The 21,602-nt window shown below is 44.0% G+C and overlaps 1 protein-coding gene across 5 annotated transcripts in view; it reads right to left on the bottom strand.

The window, feature by feature from the left end:
- The window catches only part of LOC147893467 (RNA-binding KH domain-containing protein RCF3-like), a 49,332-nt gene extending 39,180 nt beyond the window's left edge, over positions 1-10,152 (bottom strand). For 3 of the 5 annotated variants that reach the window (XM_087385671.1, XM_087385672.1, XM_087385668.1), the window contains exons 1-3: positions 9,728-10,151; positions 8,405-9,174; positions 7,470-7,958 (exon numbers count right to left, since the gene is read on the bottom strand). In XM_087385671.1, coding sequence (XP_087241797.1) covers positions 7,470-7,958; positions 8,405-9,124 — 1,209 coding nt within the window. In that variant the 5' untranslated portion in view covers positions 9,125-9,174; positions 9,728-10,151. The other 2 variants (XM_087385669.1, XM_087385670.1) reach the window with 2 other exon arrangements.
- Positions 10,153-21,602: the final 11,450 nt, after the last annotated feature.

The following is a 21,602-nucleotide window of genomic DNA, read 5'->3' as shown; positions in this document are numbered from 1 at the left end:
GCGTGGATATCCTTCTAGCGGAAAGAGATGTATCAGATAGGCGCTAGAAGGTGGGGAGCATTTCCTACAGGCAGGAGCGAAATTTGCTCTGATACCACTGTAAGAAATCCTAGATTTACTATATTTAGAAATGTCCTAAGGAACAGAAAAGGAGACTGAAATAGCAGAGAACAAGGAATATTTGTATTGCTTGAATGTTTGTAGTGTGTCATCCATACAGTTGGGCCTCTCTTATATAGAGAGTCAAGAGTCACACATGAAAAGGTGTGTACTCCAAAGTGTATGTGCATGAAGAGGTGTGTACCCCTTGTGAAGGGTGTGACCCTTGATGAGAGGGTACATTACAATGGTAGTGTCTCTTCAATAGAATGTCTCTTGTGAAGGGTTGTGCCTCATAGGAAGTGTCCCGTCGCAAGGGCATACCCTTCCACAAGTGTCCATTCATCAAACCATCCATAAGTCTAAGGTATAGAGAAAGGAATACGTCACAGATCGTGACAATTTCATCTTTCTATTTATGGTTATGAATTTCAAGCTACTCTTGGGACACTTGCTTTCACCAACGCTAACAGTTATCTAAAAGTCCCCATTTCTTCAAGGATTATCTCCATGTCTGTCTATAAGACACTAAAAATTGTTGAAATAGTTGGGGCATTGCCCACCTATGAGACTCCATGAGGTGGACAAGGGGCAAGACACCTGTACTAGGATGGGGTGTGAGAGGGCATGTGCGCACATTGTGGAGGTGCCACATGTGCAGATCAGTGGAAAGAAATGAGAGCCATGTGGGCTGTTGACATGCAGCAGCATGCTGTGCATGCACCAGCGGCCGGCATGTGGGCAGCTTTATAGGCATACCACATGGGCTGATTGTGTGGCCGAGCAAGGCATGTTGGATGGCCTTTGAAGATGGCAGAGATGGGGCTGACAAAAGCCGAGCAAAGAGTGGGCTGATAGGGCTTTTTATAGCCCGGAGTCTGGTAATCAGGGGGAAGGAGTCGTCGATGGGCCCACTATAGGGTCAGTCATGTCTGCAGCTAGGGCCTGGTCAGCCAGGCTTCAGACTACATCCCTATTCTAGAAATTGGTTGGCCAGATTTGAGGGTGGGAAACAAACCAGCCTCTTGCCTGTGAAAGGGGCCATAAGACCTTAGTCTCCTCGAACAAACAGCAAGCCACTGAAGCTCAGGAAGAGCATCCAGAAACAAACAGGCAAAAGGCATTTATAGCAGCATAGTACCCAAACTAAGCAGCCAAATGCTGGAGACATGAGGTACACAAAGGGAGATTTTGTATCAGATTCGTTCACTTGGAGCAATATATTTGCATGGTGTTTTTTGCTGCCTACATTGCTGTAGGTAACTCTTCCATGGGTCAACTTGTGTGCACAAATCGTCTATGCATGATCTTTATTGTTAATAAAGCTTGGAAAGTCTTCCACTAGGCTGTTAGAAGCTACCCCAATATGTAAATATAGTTTTGGAGTAACAAAGGGTGATTCAAGAACTCTCTAGGATGTGACAATATTGGTAATAGGCCCAAGAGACGTGCGCTGATTATAAGTATGAAATGATGCTTTGCTCAATAGTTTGGAGTGTTAGAGTTAGCTCAAATGTCCACCTCTCATGTAACCCACCAATATTCTGTGTACCCAATGTTGTAAGGCCCCCATATGAGGAGAAGCCATGATGGGTATCAGATATTGGGAGGGATCCCCAGTTTAGACACTGGAAGGGGTCTTAGAGTAGACCAGATGGTTATGAGACGGCTTAGGAGCCAAGAGTAGATACCCGTCTGCACAAAGGGGGGGTTCGGGGGGGGCGATAGCCCCCCCGATAGCAGGGGGTCCGGGGGGCGCAGGCCCCCGGTGGGGGTCTGGGGGCAAAGCCCCCAGCGGCAGGGTCCGGGGGCTGCCGGTAGCCCCAGACCCGACGGTATGACCTATGCGCGATCCTTCATCTGCCCGCCGGCATGTTTTCTGAAGGGTCGGTGGTCTTCCAGGCCGACTGTCTATTAGGCCGACTGCCTATTACAGGGCCGACCGTCAACCACTTACACTATATAAGTGGCCACCCCCTATCATCAGATCACCAGTTCTTCACGCTCATAGTCCTCCGTCCAGCATCTGTCTAGATCACCATCGAAGCTCTGTCTGTAGAGCGCACGGGTGGACAGCCAACCATCTGTATCAGCAGTTTGGTATATCAGAATTTTTGTATTCTCTCCAGCTTTCCATCGTGTACTTGCGTTTTGTTGTTATCTTCCGCTGCGTACTATTTTCTTACATGGAGATAGTGTGCTTAAATGTCCTCTATTTCATTGACTCCTCGCCTCATGATTCTCCCTGCAACCTTAGAAACTCCCAAGCACCGCTGTCCCGTCCTACATAAGGTTAGCTATGCCTTCACCACACATGAGATGCAATTTATTCTAACAGAATGTAGATCTGCCGCTCTGTGTGCACCTGGATGGTACATATGCTCCTATGAACTGACTGCAGCCTCAATGGACCTTCATATAAGGCTCAAGGCCCTGCTTATCCAGACGACCAGCTCTGCTAACCTACCCGATCTGTCCTGCCGCCAGCCGACCAGGTCTGGCCCTTTGCCGACCTGTTACGGCTATTCTTCTGCCCTATGCATGCCTGTTGTAGGCAACTGCTCCCTACATCTACTGTTAGGACCTCGCTCGATCTCCCATGTGGTAGCCGCCTGCCTCTTCTACAGGTCTGCTGACCTGTCTGGAACACTGCCGACACACAGGTAGCCCTCTTGCCATCTACAGATTTCTTTGTGTGGGCTCCTGCCCACTGGAACTGCTGCGAGTATTTCCCAGCTCCATATCATCTGTTGTACCATCCTTCCCCAGCCCAATAGCCCTCGCAATGGACACTTGGCTGGGCTATACATAGCCCCTCAACCAGCCCACACTTTGGGGCCTACTGTGAGCCACATCTGCTGACAAGGGTAGCCTTATTGGCTGCCCTAAACTGAACAGGACTATCTGTTTCTGCAACCTGTATGCTGCCCACGTGGCAGCTACCTCTTCACATGCCCAGATGGCAAAATGCATACCCATAATTGCATGCCCATACTTGTACAGGTATCAAGCCATGTTGCACTCCTCATATGAAGGCTAACAGCTGGGGCATTGACCCTATTTGTCCAACAGATTTTGGCGAGGACATGGTTGGGCATGTACCTGGCATACACCTGAAAGGTATATCAACAGTCCACAGGTTCAAAGGAAATCATCATGAGCAGGAAGTTGTTTAAACCCAAATACAGCAGCCATAATGAAGATGATTTTCAGTTTCTTGCATTTGGGCAAGACAGAATAGCCAATATCAATGGATTCATGGAAAAGCATCCAATGTGGGTAAAGGACGGCAAGGCAAAAAGAGCTGTGCATAGTAGCCTCCATGGAGAGCTAATGGCTATGTGACTGTCGAGCCTCTTGATGATGAGCGTGCTAGGTGGGATCAATGCTTTACGTTTCCTTTTCACCCAAGTGGCATGCACAAGCAGTGGCGCAATTTTGAGGAAATTTTATTTTTGGTTTGTAGTGAAGCCCATAATTAGTCCAAGTTAGCCGACGAGGTTGAGACTTATTGGGCTAGGGCATGTTTGGGCCTGGAAGGGCTATATAAGCCCACCTTACTCATGTTGTACCCTACATTTTGAGGTTCAACTCCCCCCCCCCCCCCTTCTCTCTCTCTCTCTCTCTCTCTCTCTCTGATGTTCAACTCCCCCCCCCCCCTTCTCTCTCTCTCTCTCTCTCTGATGTTCAACTCCCCCCCCCCCCTTCTCTCTCTCTCTCTCTCTCTCTCTCTCTCTCTCTCTCTCTCTCTCATGTTCAACTCCCCCCCCCCTTTCTCTCTCTCTCTCTCTCTCTCCTTTCTGCTATTCCGTCCCCCTTCTCTAAATCTGCCCCGTCCCCTTTTCTGCAGCAAGCTTCCTCATTTCTAACACTCAGATCATCAATTTGTAACAAGGGGCGAATTCTCTTCCCAAATTTTTGAGTAATGTCTGTCGAAGTATCCCACAAACTTTGCGTTCGTCATTAAGGATACCCCCTAGAAGACGATGCTGTTTGCACATATTATGTAGAGATTTCCAGGCAAAATGAGATGCTTAAATCGAGATGTGCTGGAATACATTGGGCTTGCATGGTATATGCATTAGGTCAGTTGCAACACAAAGCTACTATTCCATTCTTTCTTTGTTCAGGGCAGCCCTGAGATGAAGCCTGAAGGTGACCCACTAAAAAGTCGTGGCTACAATAAATCAGCCAATAACCTCAGACCTGTCAACCAATCCACTGTGCTGACATCGTAAACGTTCTCTTAAGATACTAAAAACATACTAAACTACACGTCTCCAAGGCTGATTCCATTCCTTAAGTTTGAATACAGTAATAGCTTAAGGCATCCCTTGCACCTAGAGACCGATACAATCTGCTTTGAAACCACACCAGCCCTGTCTTGTAAAAGCAGAAATACTCTGGTTGCATCAGAATTCTGCATGTACACTTCAATTGTTGCAATTCTCAATGTACACATCGAATGCCATTATCAATTGTGATAAATAGAAGAACAGCAGATGATGTGTATGCCACAAGGCATATGCATTTGCACTTTTGTGGCATACACAATTGCACTTTCTTTCCCCACTGCCAGCCATCCTCTTCTTGGGTGACAAGTTGAGCTGTGTGAAAATGCCTTAGTGTCTTGTGATTAGTCTTACATATTTCACCTTGTGAAGATTTTTTCCAGGTTTAGCCTGCTGTTATTCTGATTATGCAGTCTATTTTTAGCAATGTGTTGCTTGTCCACAAAGCTCACTCTTAATCTTCAAAAGTTGTAACTAGGTGCTTTTTCATTGTGTGCGCCCTTCACCTCCACAATGCTAATAGACATCAGGATGAAGACTTTTGTATATCTGGATGCTCATGTGCGTGTGGTGTGGAGATATGTTTTGAGTGTGTCAGAGCATGTCTATATAATAAATGTAAGTATACACAAACACAGACAACAAAAGCTTAGTCTCCTGCTCTCATACCAATGTACCTAGCATTAAGACTAGGTCTATATCCCCTGTGCATGCTCACATCATCCTCCCTCTGGCAGCACAAGACTAGCATATATGCTAACATAGACCCAGCAGCAAACATGTAAAGATGATAGCACCGTGTTGGATATGAACCCCACCCAATAATTGGTCTTCATTCCAGTTGGCTACCTGGCATGAGCAACCCTTGATATGTCGTATCTAGCTGGGCCAACATGTCTACCTTGACCTCATTTTCAAGGCTGCCCACATGGCAATAGATTTTGCTCAAAACAATGGCTAGGGGATGGACCAGGGTGATGCCTGCAAGCTATGCAAATATGTTGCCTCATCATGGCTCACACAGATGCCTTGTGCATGAGCTGCTGCCCCTGACTGTCCTGCTGCTAAGCTCTTGCTACTGCCGGGGATGTGGAAGAGAGAGGGGGCAAGTGGACCCCTTATATCCCTCCCGCTTGTAAAAAGTCAGTGCAGCTGCTACTGTGGGCTCTGTGTCATGTGCATTCTCACCCTAGTAGAGTGTCACACCTGGTGCTATCATTTGGCCACTGTACAGTTGATGCAGGCAGTTGTACATCCCTCCCTCCTGCTGCACGCATGCTGTGCACCTTGTAGGCTACCCACTGAGTGACATCACACGAGGCTTCTTAAAGACAGCTTCTCCTGTGGCCTCTATTAGTTCTGGTCATTCAATGGCCCTACAATTGACCTGTCCCAATAGTCACCGGGGTTTTCCATCTTCACTCAACCCTAGGTCATTCGCAGAAGAATGTTGCATCATCCTATACAGAATGCATTGACACTGACTGCTGCTCTGCTGAGAAAGGCTGCTCGTATCTTCACTGAAATCCAAGGTTTGCCAAACAGATGAGGGCCACATGCTGTTATGCAGATTTACTTGAATAATACAGGATGATTGAATTTAAAATCACAGTTCAAGTGGGAGACTTTTGGAATGGTACTTAATGTGCCTTTGAGCTTACTAACCCTCCTAAGGTAACGGCCAGTCTCAGATAGCCAGGATGCTGATATAGCTATGGCCTCTGTTCAAAGCCCTCTGCTTCCCAAGTCGAATTGGGACAATGAGGCCTTATTCACTGTAGCCACTTTCAGGAGTCACCCCTCAACCTCTACATAGGTGTTAGTGAAGATACTGCATTAATGGTGGACAATTCGGTTGAATGTTTACTTAAAAAGTGAAGCAAATACTCCAAGGAAGTAAATCAAAATTGATAACAGACACTGCATCGTAAGTACTCTACCCCTTGTAGCTGGTTTGCAGCTACAAACAATAGTCAGCATTGTTGACCAGCTTCCATTGGAATACAAGCACTCCATGAACTCAGACAGTTGTCTTGATTAGTGCATACTCAGGTGAAAAAGGAAAAATGTCAAAAAAAAAAAAAATCGAAAACTGCTAGCTTTTCTGATCTTCTTGGGAAGGCAGGAACCGTCTCTTTGGTAACTTGTTGCCAATACCTTGGATTGTTGCAGAAGCATAATATTTAATTGCTGAGAAGTGTCAGTATTAAGCTTTCTACAATTATTACCGTTGGGACTAAACCATTGTGGCTTGGGTGAGAGCCTTATGCACTCGCTGTTGGAGGAGCTGCATGTCAGTTGAAGGCTGGCAGCTTGAAGGTTGATGCATACGTGACATTTGGATACCTTGGTGTCAGGCAGGCAATTCTGAAGTCCTGTCTTAGGCTCATGGGAACAGAGATTTAAGTTTTGGTCTCTGGGTAAAGGGCAGTTGCAATGGTTGCAATCAAGGGCTGCTGTAATCTTTTGCTATGGTTGCAAAGTTTTGGTTGCACCATATCAATTATGGAGGAGTGTCTGGGTCTGCAATGGACTGGCGTAAGGCTTTGTTGGTTCTAATATGTCAATGCTTAAAGCTTTAGTATGGATGTTCTGGTTTAGTGCTGGTTCTAGGTAAGGACTTAGCAGGATCTCTCTGGGGTCTTTAGGATCTGGTAGTAATTCTTCATCCTGAGGTGCAATATTGTGATGGCAGCTGAACTGGACGTTTTGCCAATGCGCTAGCTTGTTGTCATTACAGTGCTGAGTGACCTGGCTGATGATTAAAAAGAACCTTTTATGGCCATTTTTAATAAAAGAGTCTTACATCTCTTCACATGTGGCTACGCAAATGTGCAAGTCCACAAGAAGAGCACAAATTCTGGGGAAAAAATGCCAAATCCTGATGTGCACTTAAAAAGGAATACCTACAAGATGGACACACAAAAGAAGTATAATCAAAAAAGCATTTGCACAAATTCCTCAAACTAGAATTTTGATGCCCAAATCCTGCTAGAAATACGGAACCACTAACCTGTCAGATTGAAATCTATCCATAGAATTACCTGAGCAGAATATGTTATGTCAGTGTGAGATTACCTCAACAGACGAAATGATGACGATGCGTTCATCGGATCCCGACAATGAATCAGAGACTCTAATCCTAACACCAATCTCTTCCTGCAGATTACGGATGATACTGCCTCCTCTTCCAATGATGCTTCCAATCTTGTCATTTGGGCATAGAATGCGGAACACAAGCTCCTCACTCATAGCTGGAGATTGCCATCCCACATCAGCTACCGCACTTCGAGACACCTGCAAACGACCTGTAAACTCTGAGTTGACACCTGCGCCTGTTTCTGAATGAGAGTAGGATGATGAAAAACTCCGATGATGCCCATCAGCACTTCCACGAGAACCCAAGGAATTTCTGCGAGTAGTAACTTCTTCTGGTGGCAACACACGTCGCTCTGGGGAGCGTGGACCTGAAGAGAAACTTTGAGCTCGTTCACGTGGAGGGTTCTCACAGAGCCGGGTAGATATAAGGTGTAGAGCTTTCTTCACAACATCCACGTCCCCAACAATCTGTGAAAGTAAACCCCAAACAACAATTATCACAGACAGACAGATGGAGCAAATATCAGACACAGATGGAGCAAATATTGGCTATGTGACCTAGTACTTCATTGGTGATAAGCTTCACCTAGTTCAGAGTAACTGCAACATTAACTCGGTCTTACTTCCAGAATGTTAAATGTACTGGAAAATGGTATGTAAAACAGAGTATACCCACTGCTTGCTGTTATCCTTTGCAATTAGCAGATGGAGGTGGCTAAAGAACAAATTTAATGGCGGCCCCATGACAGACCTTAAAGCTTTAGGCACCAGACAAAGCGCTAGATTATACTTAGAAAATTGGGGCATGAGAGAGCATAGAGCTACGCAGGAAAATTAGGTGACCCCAGGAATAAAGCTTTTTTTTTAACTTCCAGTGTGAGTTCACAACATATGTTTAAAAGACCTGGATTCACCTGCACAATCTCGTGAGATGGCAGAGTACACAACGACAGCTGGTCTCTGGGCAGAATACGGATTTGAGCTTTGGTCTCTTCACGCATCTGTTCTATAATTTTCCCGCCCTTTCCAAGCAGGCACCCAACTTGACTGTTTGGCACTAACAAACGTGTAGTGATTGTCCGCAAAGGGTCTTCCTCTTCTATGTCTGATCCATTGAGAGTACCTCCTTCCACAATTCGAGAATGAACTTTTAAAAGGGCTTCCTGAGCAGATAGGCCTTCTCTGTGCCTTGCATCTCTGTCCCTGCTATCTATGTCCTCCCTCTCCCGTTCCCTACTTCCATGAGATGAATTATCCCTCTCTCGGCCATCACGCTCTCTTCCCTTTTCCCAATCTCCAGCATGGTCCCTGTCTTTGTCCGAAGCAGAAATTAGTATGACCCTGTCGTCTGCACCTTGCACTGCATCAGCAATCGTAATCCTGGCACCTGTCTCCTGTCTCAATTTTTTAATAATACTACCACCTTTGCCGATCACACTTCCTGCCTTCCCTTCCGGACATAAGATGCGGAAAACCGTGTCACCAGGGGCTGGTCTGGGCAGAGGAGGTGCAATTGGCCCACTTCGTGAGGTTGCCGAAGCATGCCGCTTATGTCTACCGTTGGACTCTGAGGATTCCCGGTCATGATAGGAAAAGCTTCGCTTACCTCTCGATCTAGCGTAAGAACTGTCCATCTTCTATTATACTGTGAACAGGGTGGAAGGATTTAAACGGCTAAAAATTCCTGCAGGCAGCAAGAAAATGGCAAAGCACCGGTAAGCGTAAGCATCCAAGTAAAGCTGAAACGGATAAGCAGCAAAAGCTAATACAGAACTGTAGCGAAGCTGATTTGAGACAATAAATCGGGGTAAACAGATAAGCTGGGAGAGAAACAGATAAGCTGGGAGAGAACGCGGAATATATAAGGAACAGAGGCAATGTACGACACAAAACTGCACTAAACTGGATATAGAAGGCGGACTATAGCTGGGAAAGGAGGAGCGTAGAAGTTTTCCATCGAGCAACCAGCCCGTTATGGAATTCTCCATCATGTATTGCAGCAATGTCCTCTCATCAGGACACTCCTGACCTGAAATCCCAGCGACACGCACGAGTTTGGACTCAAAACCCTCCAACCGCAAAACCCCTCGCAATGGAGGCAGTTCACCGGTGAGTCGTGCTTACTCTGGCATGAGCTCCGTTCCAGCCCCTCCGCTTCACGTGAGCTATAGAGAAATCTTCTAGGCTAAAGCGAGCACAGAGCCGTTAGTCGCAGTCCTCCTCTGTTTCGTTCGCACCTTCTTATTGGCACTTCGTTGAAAGCATCAAGCCGTTTCTTCAAGTCCTGCTCGTCTCCTCGGGGTGCGGCTCTAGAAGAGCATCTCTCCGCTTGCAACATGGGTGGTATTGGCGCCGCTCCAAAGCACAAAGCCGATTCTCCCAATAAGGCGTCTCAAGCGGGGTAGGGGGGCCATTAATTCGCCATAAAGGCTCTGAGGGGGAAGCTTTAAGAAAAGGAGGTGGGAGAGAGGATGAAAGAGGCAAAAAGAAGGAAAAACAGAGGAGAGGGGAGGGAAACCTGGAGGGAGAAGGGGGGAGAGCTGAAGCTCGAGGTAAGGAGGAGGAGGAGGAGGTTGAGGGAGGTCTTACAAGGTCTTCGTCTTCGTCTTCGTCTTTGTTCTTCTTCTTCTTTTTCTTCAGCTTTTCATGTCGCAGAGTTTGCTTCTGATTTTGGTTTTTGCCTCTCCGTCCACATTTCCCCTTTTAGTCATTCTTGTGACGATCATCCCCCGCCTTCCGATCCCCCATCCAACGGCCCTCCTTCCTCCCAGACCTCCCCTTCCCCCCCTTAATCACCCACCCCCACCCCCTTCCGGTTCCTCTCCTTGCCCACGGAGCTGCTCTTACCTCTATTTGTGGGTGCCCCCACCCCTTTTCTTCAGTGCATCCCGATCCCGTAACATACTGATGCTCTCCACTCCCACCTCTCGCGTTGGGAACTTGCTCCGCCCGATGCGCTCTCCCTCGTGCGTGCATCTTCCCTTGTGTGGACACTCGACCTACGAGTGTGCCTCCCCATGTAATGCTCGTGCAGCTCACCTAGCCCCACTAGCACTCGTGTGTCACAACCCCATGCATGGCCACGGCCGGAATGAGCATGCTCGACTAGCGTTGCAACTTCAGCCACCTAACATCCCGAAATTTCAAGATTCTAGCTCAGCTTTGCAATGCCCAAACAATCTCATTGGCCCAAAATGCTCCGACTTCATGCCCCTCCATGATACGGCCTGCAAATTTATGATCTTCAAATTCACTTTGGAAGAAAGCAACCTTCATGGGGCCTGACTTTTGCACTGCTAGGTGGGCAGACGGCTCCTAGACATTGAGTGCTAGCAAGCACGCTGGGAAGCACTCTAAGAGGCCACCCCCATAGACCTCCCTACAGGGATGTAGGTTCTCTAGGCAAGGGGCTCACAAGGTGCAACCTCTCATCCCTATCTGCTAACATTAAAATTTATAATTTGCAACTGGCAAGAGTGAAGGTCAGTGGTCCACATAGGTAACGATGCAAGGAAGGAGGCTTGGGAGTACCCTCCACATCCTCTTCAGCAGGACAGTCTGACAAAGGAGTGGTTGGATTGAGGTTTTCTATGGGGACAACCCTAATAAATGTATCAGCAGATGTAGGGGGGGGGTATGGAGGCGGCCTTTACATTCAAGTTGGAGCTCAAATGCCAGCAAGTGGGCTGCTAAAGCTGGCATTATAGATATACGTCTCCACAAAGGCTGCTCCGATTGTCGAGAAGAATTGATGAGGCCTGGCAATGATTTTGCATGATGCTTCAACCAATCACTCTGAGATGAAAGTTTGTAGGCCAATCCCAATCCTTGGGCATTGCAATGTTGGGCTAGTAAGCCTTGAAACGGAGACCTTGGGCTAGCACTGTAGCGCTGAGAAAAAAGAGAGTTCATCATAGCAATCAACGTAGGGCTCTTCAAATGAGCTACTATGGGATTATCTCAACCCGAATAAAATATTATCAAGGAGGTCCTCTAATATGTCCTCCTAATTGATGTAGAGGGTGCTAATGTGCAAAGAACATCATCAAAAATAGGGCTATGAATTGCTTAACTTTTTCCATGCAATTTATAGCACCCTTGATGGGTCAACAAGACCTCTCTGTGTGTGCACCATGCGCAAGTATGTGTTCTCACATTACCAATATATTCATGTCTAGCTAAGGTGGTTTCGGGAGTGGCCCTTATGGGAGCTTTCCCCATTCAAATCCCCTCAAGGATGACCTAGTCAAGTTCTTTTTGTTGGTTTACACCCCCACATTCCTTGTGTGAGTGTGTGGTGTGTGAGTTATTGTAAGTAATGAAGTCATAGAGGTGCGTGGATGCTTTGGTGCTCACATCCTAAAAGACATGCCATGTAGGACCCAAGCATTGACAGTGTCATAAGAACACGCACTACAAAGGCATCAGTGCACAAGAACACAACCATGGTTTCACCTCTGAGGTCTTAACTTGGAGGCTACCTAGATAGCATTGCAAAAAATGCACACGTGTGGTGGTGTACAAGCTCCATAAAGACCCAATTCCATTTACATGTACTCATGGGAGTACTCATGCTTTCTGTGTGTGTGTGTGCACGCATGTGCATGTGCATGCGTGTGTGTGTGTGTGTGTGTGCATCTGCACATGTGCTTGCGCATGTGCAGTGTGCATGTGTGCATGTGTGCATGCCTGTACAATACTAACCTAGACAAACCTAACCTATACTAGACTTAGCTCCATCATGACAATTTTTTTTCAAAGCAACAAATCTTCAAATCTTTGCATCATAGAAGATTGCTTGGGTAGGAAATCTTGAAGTACAAGATCTTCACTAGCAAAGCATAAAAAATCTTTACTACAAAGTACAAAATATTATTTGCTTTTCATCCGTAATGCAAGCACTATTATGCAAGCACTATATAGAGAAACATATTTTCCTAACCCATGACTTGCTCTAATGCTTGAATGCTTATTCTCAGATAGATTAAATGTAGAACAAAGCCAACAACAACTTGTTGCAACAAGAACACGCCCCCCTATTGAGACTGACGTGAATGTCCCAAAATGCCATCCACTGACAGCTCTCCATCCTTTACATGTGCCGTGGAGACCAAAACTTTACTATCATGTTTACAATTATGTTGCATTGCCTTCCGTGGTTGCATTTCTCCAGCTTCTTCATAAAGATTTGTGTTCTCCAGCTTCTGCATAAAGATTTGTGTTCTTCCTTGAATGGTGATTTGATGCATCGTCTAGTATGGTCGACCATGCTCATTTCCCAATGAAATACACATGTTATTTGCTTGCCTTCCATTTTGTTTCTAGGCCCACCATTATAAACAGCCTTGACAGCAAAGCAATTTGTACTAGCACTATCTACCATAAATCCTCAAAATTCTGGTTTCTCAAACCCATCCTTTAGCATTTGTTCATTCAACATTTCCCAAAATTGCACTTGAGCAATTGTGTTTTGCACTTTGAACTCACACGTTGCTATTGTCAAAAGCTCTCGAACATATGGATCATAAACATGAGCACCCATGGTTACCCAACCTCTAACAGGTTGAATGTGATCAAAATGCACCCACATTTCCCCCAAGCCTCACGCAGGACCGATAGTAGAAATTTTAAAAATATGTAGCTAACCCTTATCTTCAAGCTATCCAGGAAACAATATGCTTTGCAAGAAAGGATAAGTACACCACTGCTTCAAAGCCAAAATTGCATCTCAACCACCGCCACTTATGTAGGAATCCTTTCTTGCACATTCGATCGATCTCTGAAGACGCCTATAGTGGCACAATGGAGTAATTGATTAAAGCACCTCATTGAACCTAGACTCATCAAGCTCATCATGTGTGCCACCCTCTTCAACAAGGAGCATGTCCATCAGTATGTCTCTTGTCACCGATATCTCAATGTTCTTGTAAGATGCTACCCATCATATATCATAGGGAGCTCTTGCACCATTTCGACTGAATCTATGCTTGAGAAGGCAACATGCAGAGAACTTGATAGTGGAAGGCATTGCAACATTGTGATTATACTCACTTGTTAAGTAGAAGTCACAATCAAAGATGTCCTCTGGATAGTTACTTTGAAATGTTGAAACTGATGACCCCCCAATTTGTAGCCTTTCTCTCCACCATCCAAGTCCACGACTGCCTGTGTGATGGCGACATCCACAGCACCCATTTCTTGGTGCAACTCAATCTCACCATCTCGGATGTCAAAATGCTATTTAATATCGCCAGTCAAAATCTCACAGAACTCGATGTCGTATCTAAAGGCAAGCGTGTTTGCCTCATGGAAGTGAAGGAAGACTATTTTGGGCTTTATGTGAAAGATGGAGAATGTGAAACTTTGGCAGCAGGGAAACATTGAAGGAAAGCAATAGCAATGGAGAAGGATCCAACACGAGAATTGTCGGAGAAGAGCACGTAGCTATACAAAGTGAGGTGCTAGTGGCACGTGTGATGGAGAAATCAATGGAAAAGGATATATGAGAAAGAATGATGGGAGTTTATACTTGCTTGCATTTTGTGGGCAGAGGAGAGCAATGTCTTCACAAAGTTGGGTTGACTAGGAGAGAAGGCAGTGGAGATGGGTGCAACACCAAAAGCAATAGATGGAGGAGCTTCAAGTACCTTCAATGAGAGCAATAGAGCAAAAACAAAGGCGCAAGAAGTTTCATAAAGTGTCATGTAACACGTTTTTGTCCATGCAAGTTCCATCTCACCAAACTAACCCAACCTATGAACTATTGAAAAACTAGTATGGTTGTAGTTGCTGACCTCATTAAAATGTGGCGGTTTCAAAATATTCGAAATCATTGTCCACAGTGGAGACGTGCCAAATTCCTGCGAGACAGTAGATATGATGGCTATGATGCAATAAAGCAAACCGATATGGTGGCTATGATGCAATGAAAGCCCTCTCTTTCTCATCATCCCATCATTTCTCCCTTGACTCCATCTCCAAAAAAAGCTCCTCCAAATGAAGTGCATCACTCCTTCCAAAACTCGCCAGTTTTTGGAAGTGTATGACCCATTTCAAAACATGCCAAAGTAGCCCCTACCCCTTCCAAAACCCACCCTCTCCCTCATCCCTCCAAAGCAGCCCCTACCCTTTCCCTTTTTCTCTCCATAGCAGCCCAAAACTCCTTCTTTCTCTCAAAAACTCTCCCTCTCCCTCATACCCCCAAACTCATATACTCCTTGGTCTTGGCCTTGTTAATGTGACAAACTCACAAGAAGCTTTGCAAGTGACTATATGGGTCATGTTCCCTTGTACTTCTAAAATTTTACCTTAATTGGTGGAGACACCTTGGGCTTGACAACCATTGGCTTCTGCTCTAGTTTTAGTTCCTTGGGAGGCTCTTCATATCTCTCCTACTATTGATGAGATAGACTTCCGTTTGAGTATGAACATGACCATAGATCGGTGGGAACAAATATTTGGGTTGAACACGTCTTCTAGCCATTGGTAGTTTAGGCACGTTTGGTCCTCATGGTGGTCTTCCAACACAAACATGCACTTGGAAAGGCATAAGACTAGGTGCTTGCCATTGAAATCCCGGTACATAATGACTTGGAGTCATTTGCTTGGATACTACATCCTGGGATGGTCGACTTGCCCTGTCATGAGCACAGCTCACTTCCTGGTTGGAAGCCCACCTATTGTCATGATCCTATTCCCATTCCGTCTTTGACTCCTGGGTAGAATCTCTTTTTTGTTCCTGATTTGAAGCTTGTTCTATCTCTACTCCAGATGCTTCCTTTTTAGACCTAGTCCCAAGCCTTTAACTTGGCCTAAGTATGGGCTCCTCAAGTTCTTCAACATGGAGACTTTTTGTGGATGACTGCTCAGAATCTTCCATCCATCGACTAAGGTTGCTTCTTGATTGAAGACATCAGATCATCTTAGATGCCTCCCCATAATTCGTTCACTCCTATTATTGGTGTGGTAATTGAAACCCGCTCCTCTAGGTCCACTACTGGTGCTTTGTCTAGATTGACTGGACTACTACCCTAGGTTTGTTAGCTACACTTTTGGGTTTTCCCACTCATCCATACCCGATTCAAAATTCGTTGTAGCCTCTCTATCTCCTAAGTCTTGCCACACTCTATAGCCTTGGTGCAAGTACTCCTCTCTACTGACATCTTATCATTTTTCTTATTTCCACACATGAATCAAACATCTTCAATTGCCTGGATATGTGAAGGTTTGCTTGGGAGCACTCCTTGGTCCAAACACCAGTCCTCAAACAAGTCTGTAAGCTTCTAAAATCAACAGTAGCAGACAAGCATAGATATCTTGTGAAATATTGTGCTTGACCAAGTAAAGCCATAGCTCGTTCACTGGTCAAGATGAACATTGCTTGGAGGTTTTGTTTGTGCACTTGGAACCAATCCTTCTCTACTTAATCTACTCAATTTTGCCTCTCAAGCCTTTCAACGCATATATCCCTAGCAGGATCACCAAAGGTTGATGCTTTTGGTTCCATTCACCCCTTAGGTTACCTGGTCTCCAATGCTTGGCGATGACTAGTACGTGCATAGTGCCTTGCTAGAAGATGCTCTCTTTTGCACTCCACAAGTAGCCTATCATAGTGCTACTACTTAGTGCTTGGTTATACAACAATGTCGTGAACTAACAGGTCTGTGTTGCATGGTGAAAATTGTATGACGATGGGTGAATGAGTAAACAAGTAAGTAAAGAAACAACCAATTGCAACAAACTTGAATTAATCAAAGGCCACACCCAATACAGGCTGCACAGACACTCTCCTTGGCTCAAGGTAGATTCACCTGCAATAGGACTTGAGACTCACTGGGACTTGCCACTCACACAAGACACCTGCGAACCAAGAAGCCCATCTTCCTAATACATCATAACTCTTATATCGGATTCCTATTCTACCAGGCGGTTCTAGCAACCGACCTGCTAAGATCCTACTGGGGAACCTTTCTAAACTACTAACTCTTATTGAACCACAATGCTGGTGACTTGCTGCCTGCCCTTGCTACTCGGAGATCCACCACTTGGCACTTAGGTGCTCAATGGGCCAACTAGGATACCTAGTCACTTGGTAATTGGGTTTAGTTCCTTGTTGACCAAGGGTCAATACAATCCCTTAATGCTTGGTCTCCTTCTCCACTCCTGCCTCCCTCTCCACTCCCTCCCTCCATCTTGCCCTCCCTCTCCACTCCCTACCTCCTCACTCTCCCTCCATCTTGCCCTCCCTCTCCACTTCCTACCTCCTCACTCCACATCCCTCCTCTCTCCACTCCCTACCTCCTCACTCCACATCCCTCCTCTCTCCACTCCCTATCCCTCTCCACTCCCTACCCTCCCTCTCCACTCCTTACCTCCTCACTCCCTCCCTCAACCGCCTACACTCACCCTCCCTCTCCACTCCTTGCCCTCCTCCCTCCCTCCTACTTGGTAGACTACCCTCCACTTGCCCGACCACACTCCCCTCTTGCTTGGCATCCCCTACTCAACCGATCACCCTTCCTCCTCGATAGCGAGCTACCTACCCTCCTACTGCCCCCCTCGCTCGGCTACCCTCCTCCTCCTGGTATCTCCTTCTTCCTCCTCCTTTTTTCCCTCCTCTCCTCCTTCTCCCTCCTTCTACTTCTACTCCTATCCTTCTTCTCCTCGTCCTCTCACTCAATGGTGACTTGCCCATTGGCAACGAGGTGGCGATGATTTGGTTGTTGTTTGTGGCAATGTATGGTAGTGAATTGGCATTGGGGATGACTCCTTAGCTACATGGAGAGCGCCACATGTGAGGGGAGTCTCCCCCCACATATGGCATGCACCACATCTAGGTCACCTTTTTAATTGCAATTAATTAGGTAGGTTAGTAGTTTGGTTATGTAAGGTTGGTAGTTATTAGATTAGTTAGCTTAGTAGTTAGTAGGTTAGGTTAGCATTAGTAGTAGTATTAGTTAGCTATTTATATATCAAAATTAGATTACTTAGCATTAGATTAGTTTGTAGATTAGCTTAGTCTAAATATTTTTAATAAAAAATAATTAGTAGATTAGCTCAGTTTAGATTGTTAATTTAAAACATATTTATTTTACTTAGTAGGTTAGTATTAGTAGCTAAGATTAGGCTAGCATAGTTTAGTTTGTCAATTTAAATATAATTTTTAGCACATTAATATAAATTATATTTAATTTACTCAGTATTATGTTAATATTTGTAATTAGTATTTTTAAGAATAGTTTAGATTTGTTGGTCTAAAATATATTTAAAAGTATATTTCATTTAGATATTTGATTTATTTAGTTTTAGGTTAGCATTAGTAGTAGATTAGTTTAAAATATATTTAAAGTATATTTGATTCAAAATATATTTAATTTATCTAGTATTAGTAGATTAGTTAGAATTAAGTCAGCATTAGTAGTTAGTATTGGATTAATTAGTAGATTACCTTAGTTTAGATTTGAATATTTTATCATGTAACTAGTATAATATTATTTAAAGTCCTTTACAAAAAAGAGACCTTGAGTATATTTATTTCAATCATTAAATAATTTAAAAAATATTTTAAAAAAATCTTTAAATAATAATCTTGAAACTTTAGACATTCTTACCTATGATCTATCATTGAACTTGTCTCAATCCTCAAGAACAAAGGTTTTCCAGTAATTTTAGTTCCCCTGAGGTGGGGGTAATTGCACTTAGGAATGCCCATCTAACCCTTCTTAGGCTTGTTTGGACACCATCTATTAATGAAATTCATCCCAACCCTTGGGAAGAAAGAGCTTCTTGGTACCCACCACCATAGGGTAAGGGTCATTGTACTAGGAAATGCCCATGGTGGTTTAAATATTTTAGACAACCACAATCCAGCACTTGTTATCCTTGTTGATTGGACAACAACTATCAATGAAATTCATCCCAACCCTTGGAAACAAAGAATTTCTTGGTACTTTCAGGTTCCCACCACCACAAAGTAGGGGTGATTGCATTAGGCAATGCCCATGGTTGTTCAAGTGTTTTAGATAGACACAATCCAACCCTTCTTAACCTTGTTGATGGACACCATCTATCAATGTAATTTGTCCCAACCCTTATGAACAAAAACCTTCCTGGTACTTTTGGGTTCGCACCACTAGGGTAGGGGTCATTGCACTAGGTAATGCCCATGGTGATTCAAATATTTTAGATAACCACAATCTAGCCTTTCCTAGACTTGTTGATGGACAACATCTATCAATGAAACACATCCCAAACCTTGGGAACAAAGACCATCTCGATGCGTCGGGGTTCCCAGCACCACGGGGAGGGTTCATCGTACTAGGCAATACCTATGGTGGTTCAAATATTTGATTTTTGTTATAAAATAATTTTAATAAGTGCTTGCATGAAATTTTTAAATTTGAGATTTGCAATGGCCTTTTATTTAGGAGCGAACTCCCAGAAAGGTATCTCATGTGATGATTTTCAAAATTTCAAGAATTTGCAATGGCAATCGAGGAACTTTCAATGGTGGAAAAGAACAATGAGCTTGAGAAATACATTGATTATGGTTGGTTCTTGATGGCAAAACCAAAATTTGTCACTTGGTTATCACTTCATTCAAAGTATCAAGTCCCATATTTATCGACCAAGAATTTGGGAAATGCTGCTGCAATGTTGAGGCTATATATGATTGGAGACGGGTTCATGATAGCCTTATGTGATCAGAGATTGACAGACTATCATGCAATGAAGTTGCCGAAAGGTGATCACTAATACTTTTTGCGAGAAGAGCCAATTTTGGTAGAGTATCTAGATATAAATAACATTCCTTTTGTCCCTTGAAGCCAATGGGATGAATTGGTAGACATCTAGTTTAGTGGTGCAGTTAGAGCATTTGCTCAAGGTTTTGTACAACCTTTACCTTTGGCTGCAAGTACCAAACCACAAGTGCAAATCGTAGTAGTGGGCAAGGAAAATAAAAAGACACTATCCGAGTTTGATGCTCATTTGGAAGCTATGATTGTACCTAGAAGAGGAGGAAAAACACCTCAAAAACCTAACCAAAGAGTGACCCAATTACAACAAGGTGAGAGGTTGGATGGTGATGCTAATAGTAGTGACAATGAGGATGAAGAAGCTGCAGTTACATATTCACTTCGTATAGAAGATTTTATAACCATAGACCTAGACTTGGAAGGTGATAAGCGTACATATGGAAAACCTATGAATATTATGTGCTCACATTGCATATTGATCAAGCTTCTTTGTTTACCAACCAAAGAAGCCTTGATGAGTAGTTTGCATGAAAACTATACAAGGATGCAAGGCAGACCGAAACACCATCCCCCAGTAATCAATTTACGCCTAATGTCATTCAAGAGGATTCCAATTGATGATCCATTGTTGCATGATGTGACTTGCCAAAAGCACCAAGATTTGTTTGTAGCATTTGATGATTTCAAAAGGTTTGTCATAGTTTGTGAAGCCACACTTTATGAGATCATATACAAGGTTGATGATGAGAAAAAGTATATTCTCTCAAAACAGGTTCCTTTAGAGATGCAAGTCCTAGCACACTAATGTGCAACACATCTATGAAGCATGCAAATTGCATGTGATGAAGCTAGAAAAGGAAACTTGCCATCCAACAAGTACATGAAGAAGTTTGAAAGAGTCGTAGCTTACCTTTATCAATTTGAAGATTACTCAAAATATATATTGGAATATGTGAGGCTCAATAATGAAACATTTCAAAGAAGAAGAAGTCCACTCTTAAAGATTCCTCATCAAAGAGAAAGGAACTTATGATTTAGGTGTGGGAAGACACAATTTTTGAAGGGGTCACCCACTAGAGAGCTCTTGGGAAGGAAGACTAGATTTTACAAATGCTTGACATGTGTAGTAAATGATAATCAAATAGCCCCCAAGATTTAAAAAGAGCCATTGTGAGATGCAAGGATTACACATAGATTATGAATAAATATTTTGATGTATTGTGGATATATGTATTACATTTGGGGTTGTCATGATATCATTTGAGTCACTTTAACACGAGGTAGGTAAGAGGAAAAAGATCACAAGCATTATGTCTATAATTTGGTGGAGGCCATTGCGATATTGTACTAATAAGAGAGTAAAGATGGTCTACCAAAGTAAAGCCATGGTGAATGTTTCTTTAGAAAGAGGAACAAGAAGGCGTTCAAAGCAAGAGTCAACCATGTAGTGAAGGTTGACGTGGCATACAGGGCATTGATGTTTTTGTTGCATTTAGATGAAGAGTTGGTGGACCAAGAATATAAAGTGGACAAGAAAAAAGCACGCAAGTTTGGCAAAATGGTTGTTGACAAGAGTTGGGCCATGAAATGGATGAAATGGGACACTGATACAACACCAATAAAGTATGTACGAGCAAAGATACCTACCTGTGTGGAGTTGATATGTGCATCGATGAAGGCAAATGCCATGAAAAAGGCAATGCGACTTGAAGTCCGCCACCAAATTTTCAAGTTCTCTAATGACATGTCCTATCATGGGATAGTTCAAACTTTGTCATTGTTAAAGGAATTAATGCAAAAAGATTTGAGGCCATGGGTAGTGATTTTTGGGAGAACCAATGTGTGTTCTTTGATGAGCCACATGATCTTCCAATGTCAAGGATTGCTGAGCTTATACAAGTTGTGATACAAGGTCCTATGGCATGGCAAGAAAGAGCAACATTGGTCCTATTTATCATAGATGCACAACAGGATGCATTGCCTGTCAATTTGACATCTACATTCAAGGGAGTGATTGGAAAGGTGCTGCATGGTATGGTGTTGCTGCACAAGCATAATTACATAGATGGCATTGGCACATAAATCTTGCAATCAACAATGTTGCATTTGTGTATATGGGCAATGTCCCACCATTAAAAGTTCCTCAAAATACTCTTGAGCTCTTTTTCAAAGAGAAAGGAACATTTAAAGTAGAATCCTCTTCTCTTGATTATCCATGTCCAAAGCATCCTTCCTTGATAGGAGACATGGTAGAAGCTTACCAAATGAAAGGTTGGAATGTGGTATTGTTTGGAATGGGGTTAGTAGTTGTAGAGGCTCTACTATGGAAGGTCTTGATGTGATTATCATTGATGCT

This window comes from Dipteris shenzhenensis, chromosome 15 (genome assembly GCF_047967505.1).
Source record: "Dipteris shenzhenensis isolate YYH24624 ecotype China chromosome 15, Dip_SZ_1.0, whole genome shotgun sequence".
NCBI lineage: Eukaryota > Viridiplantae > Streptophyta > Polypodiopsida > Gleicheniales > Dipteridaceae > Dipteris > Dipteris shenzhenensis.
The sequence above is the reverse complement of the archived record's forward strand: the minus strand, read 5'-3'. Positions and strand labels throughout refer to the sequence as shown.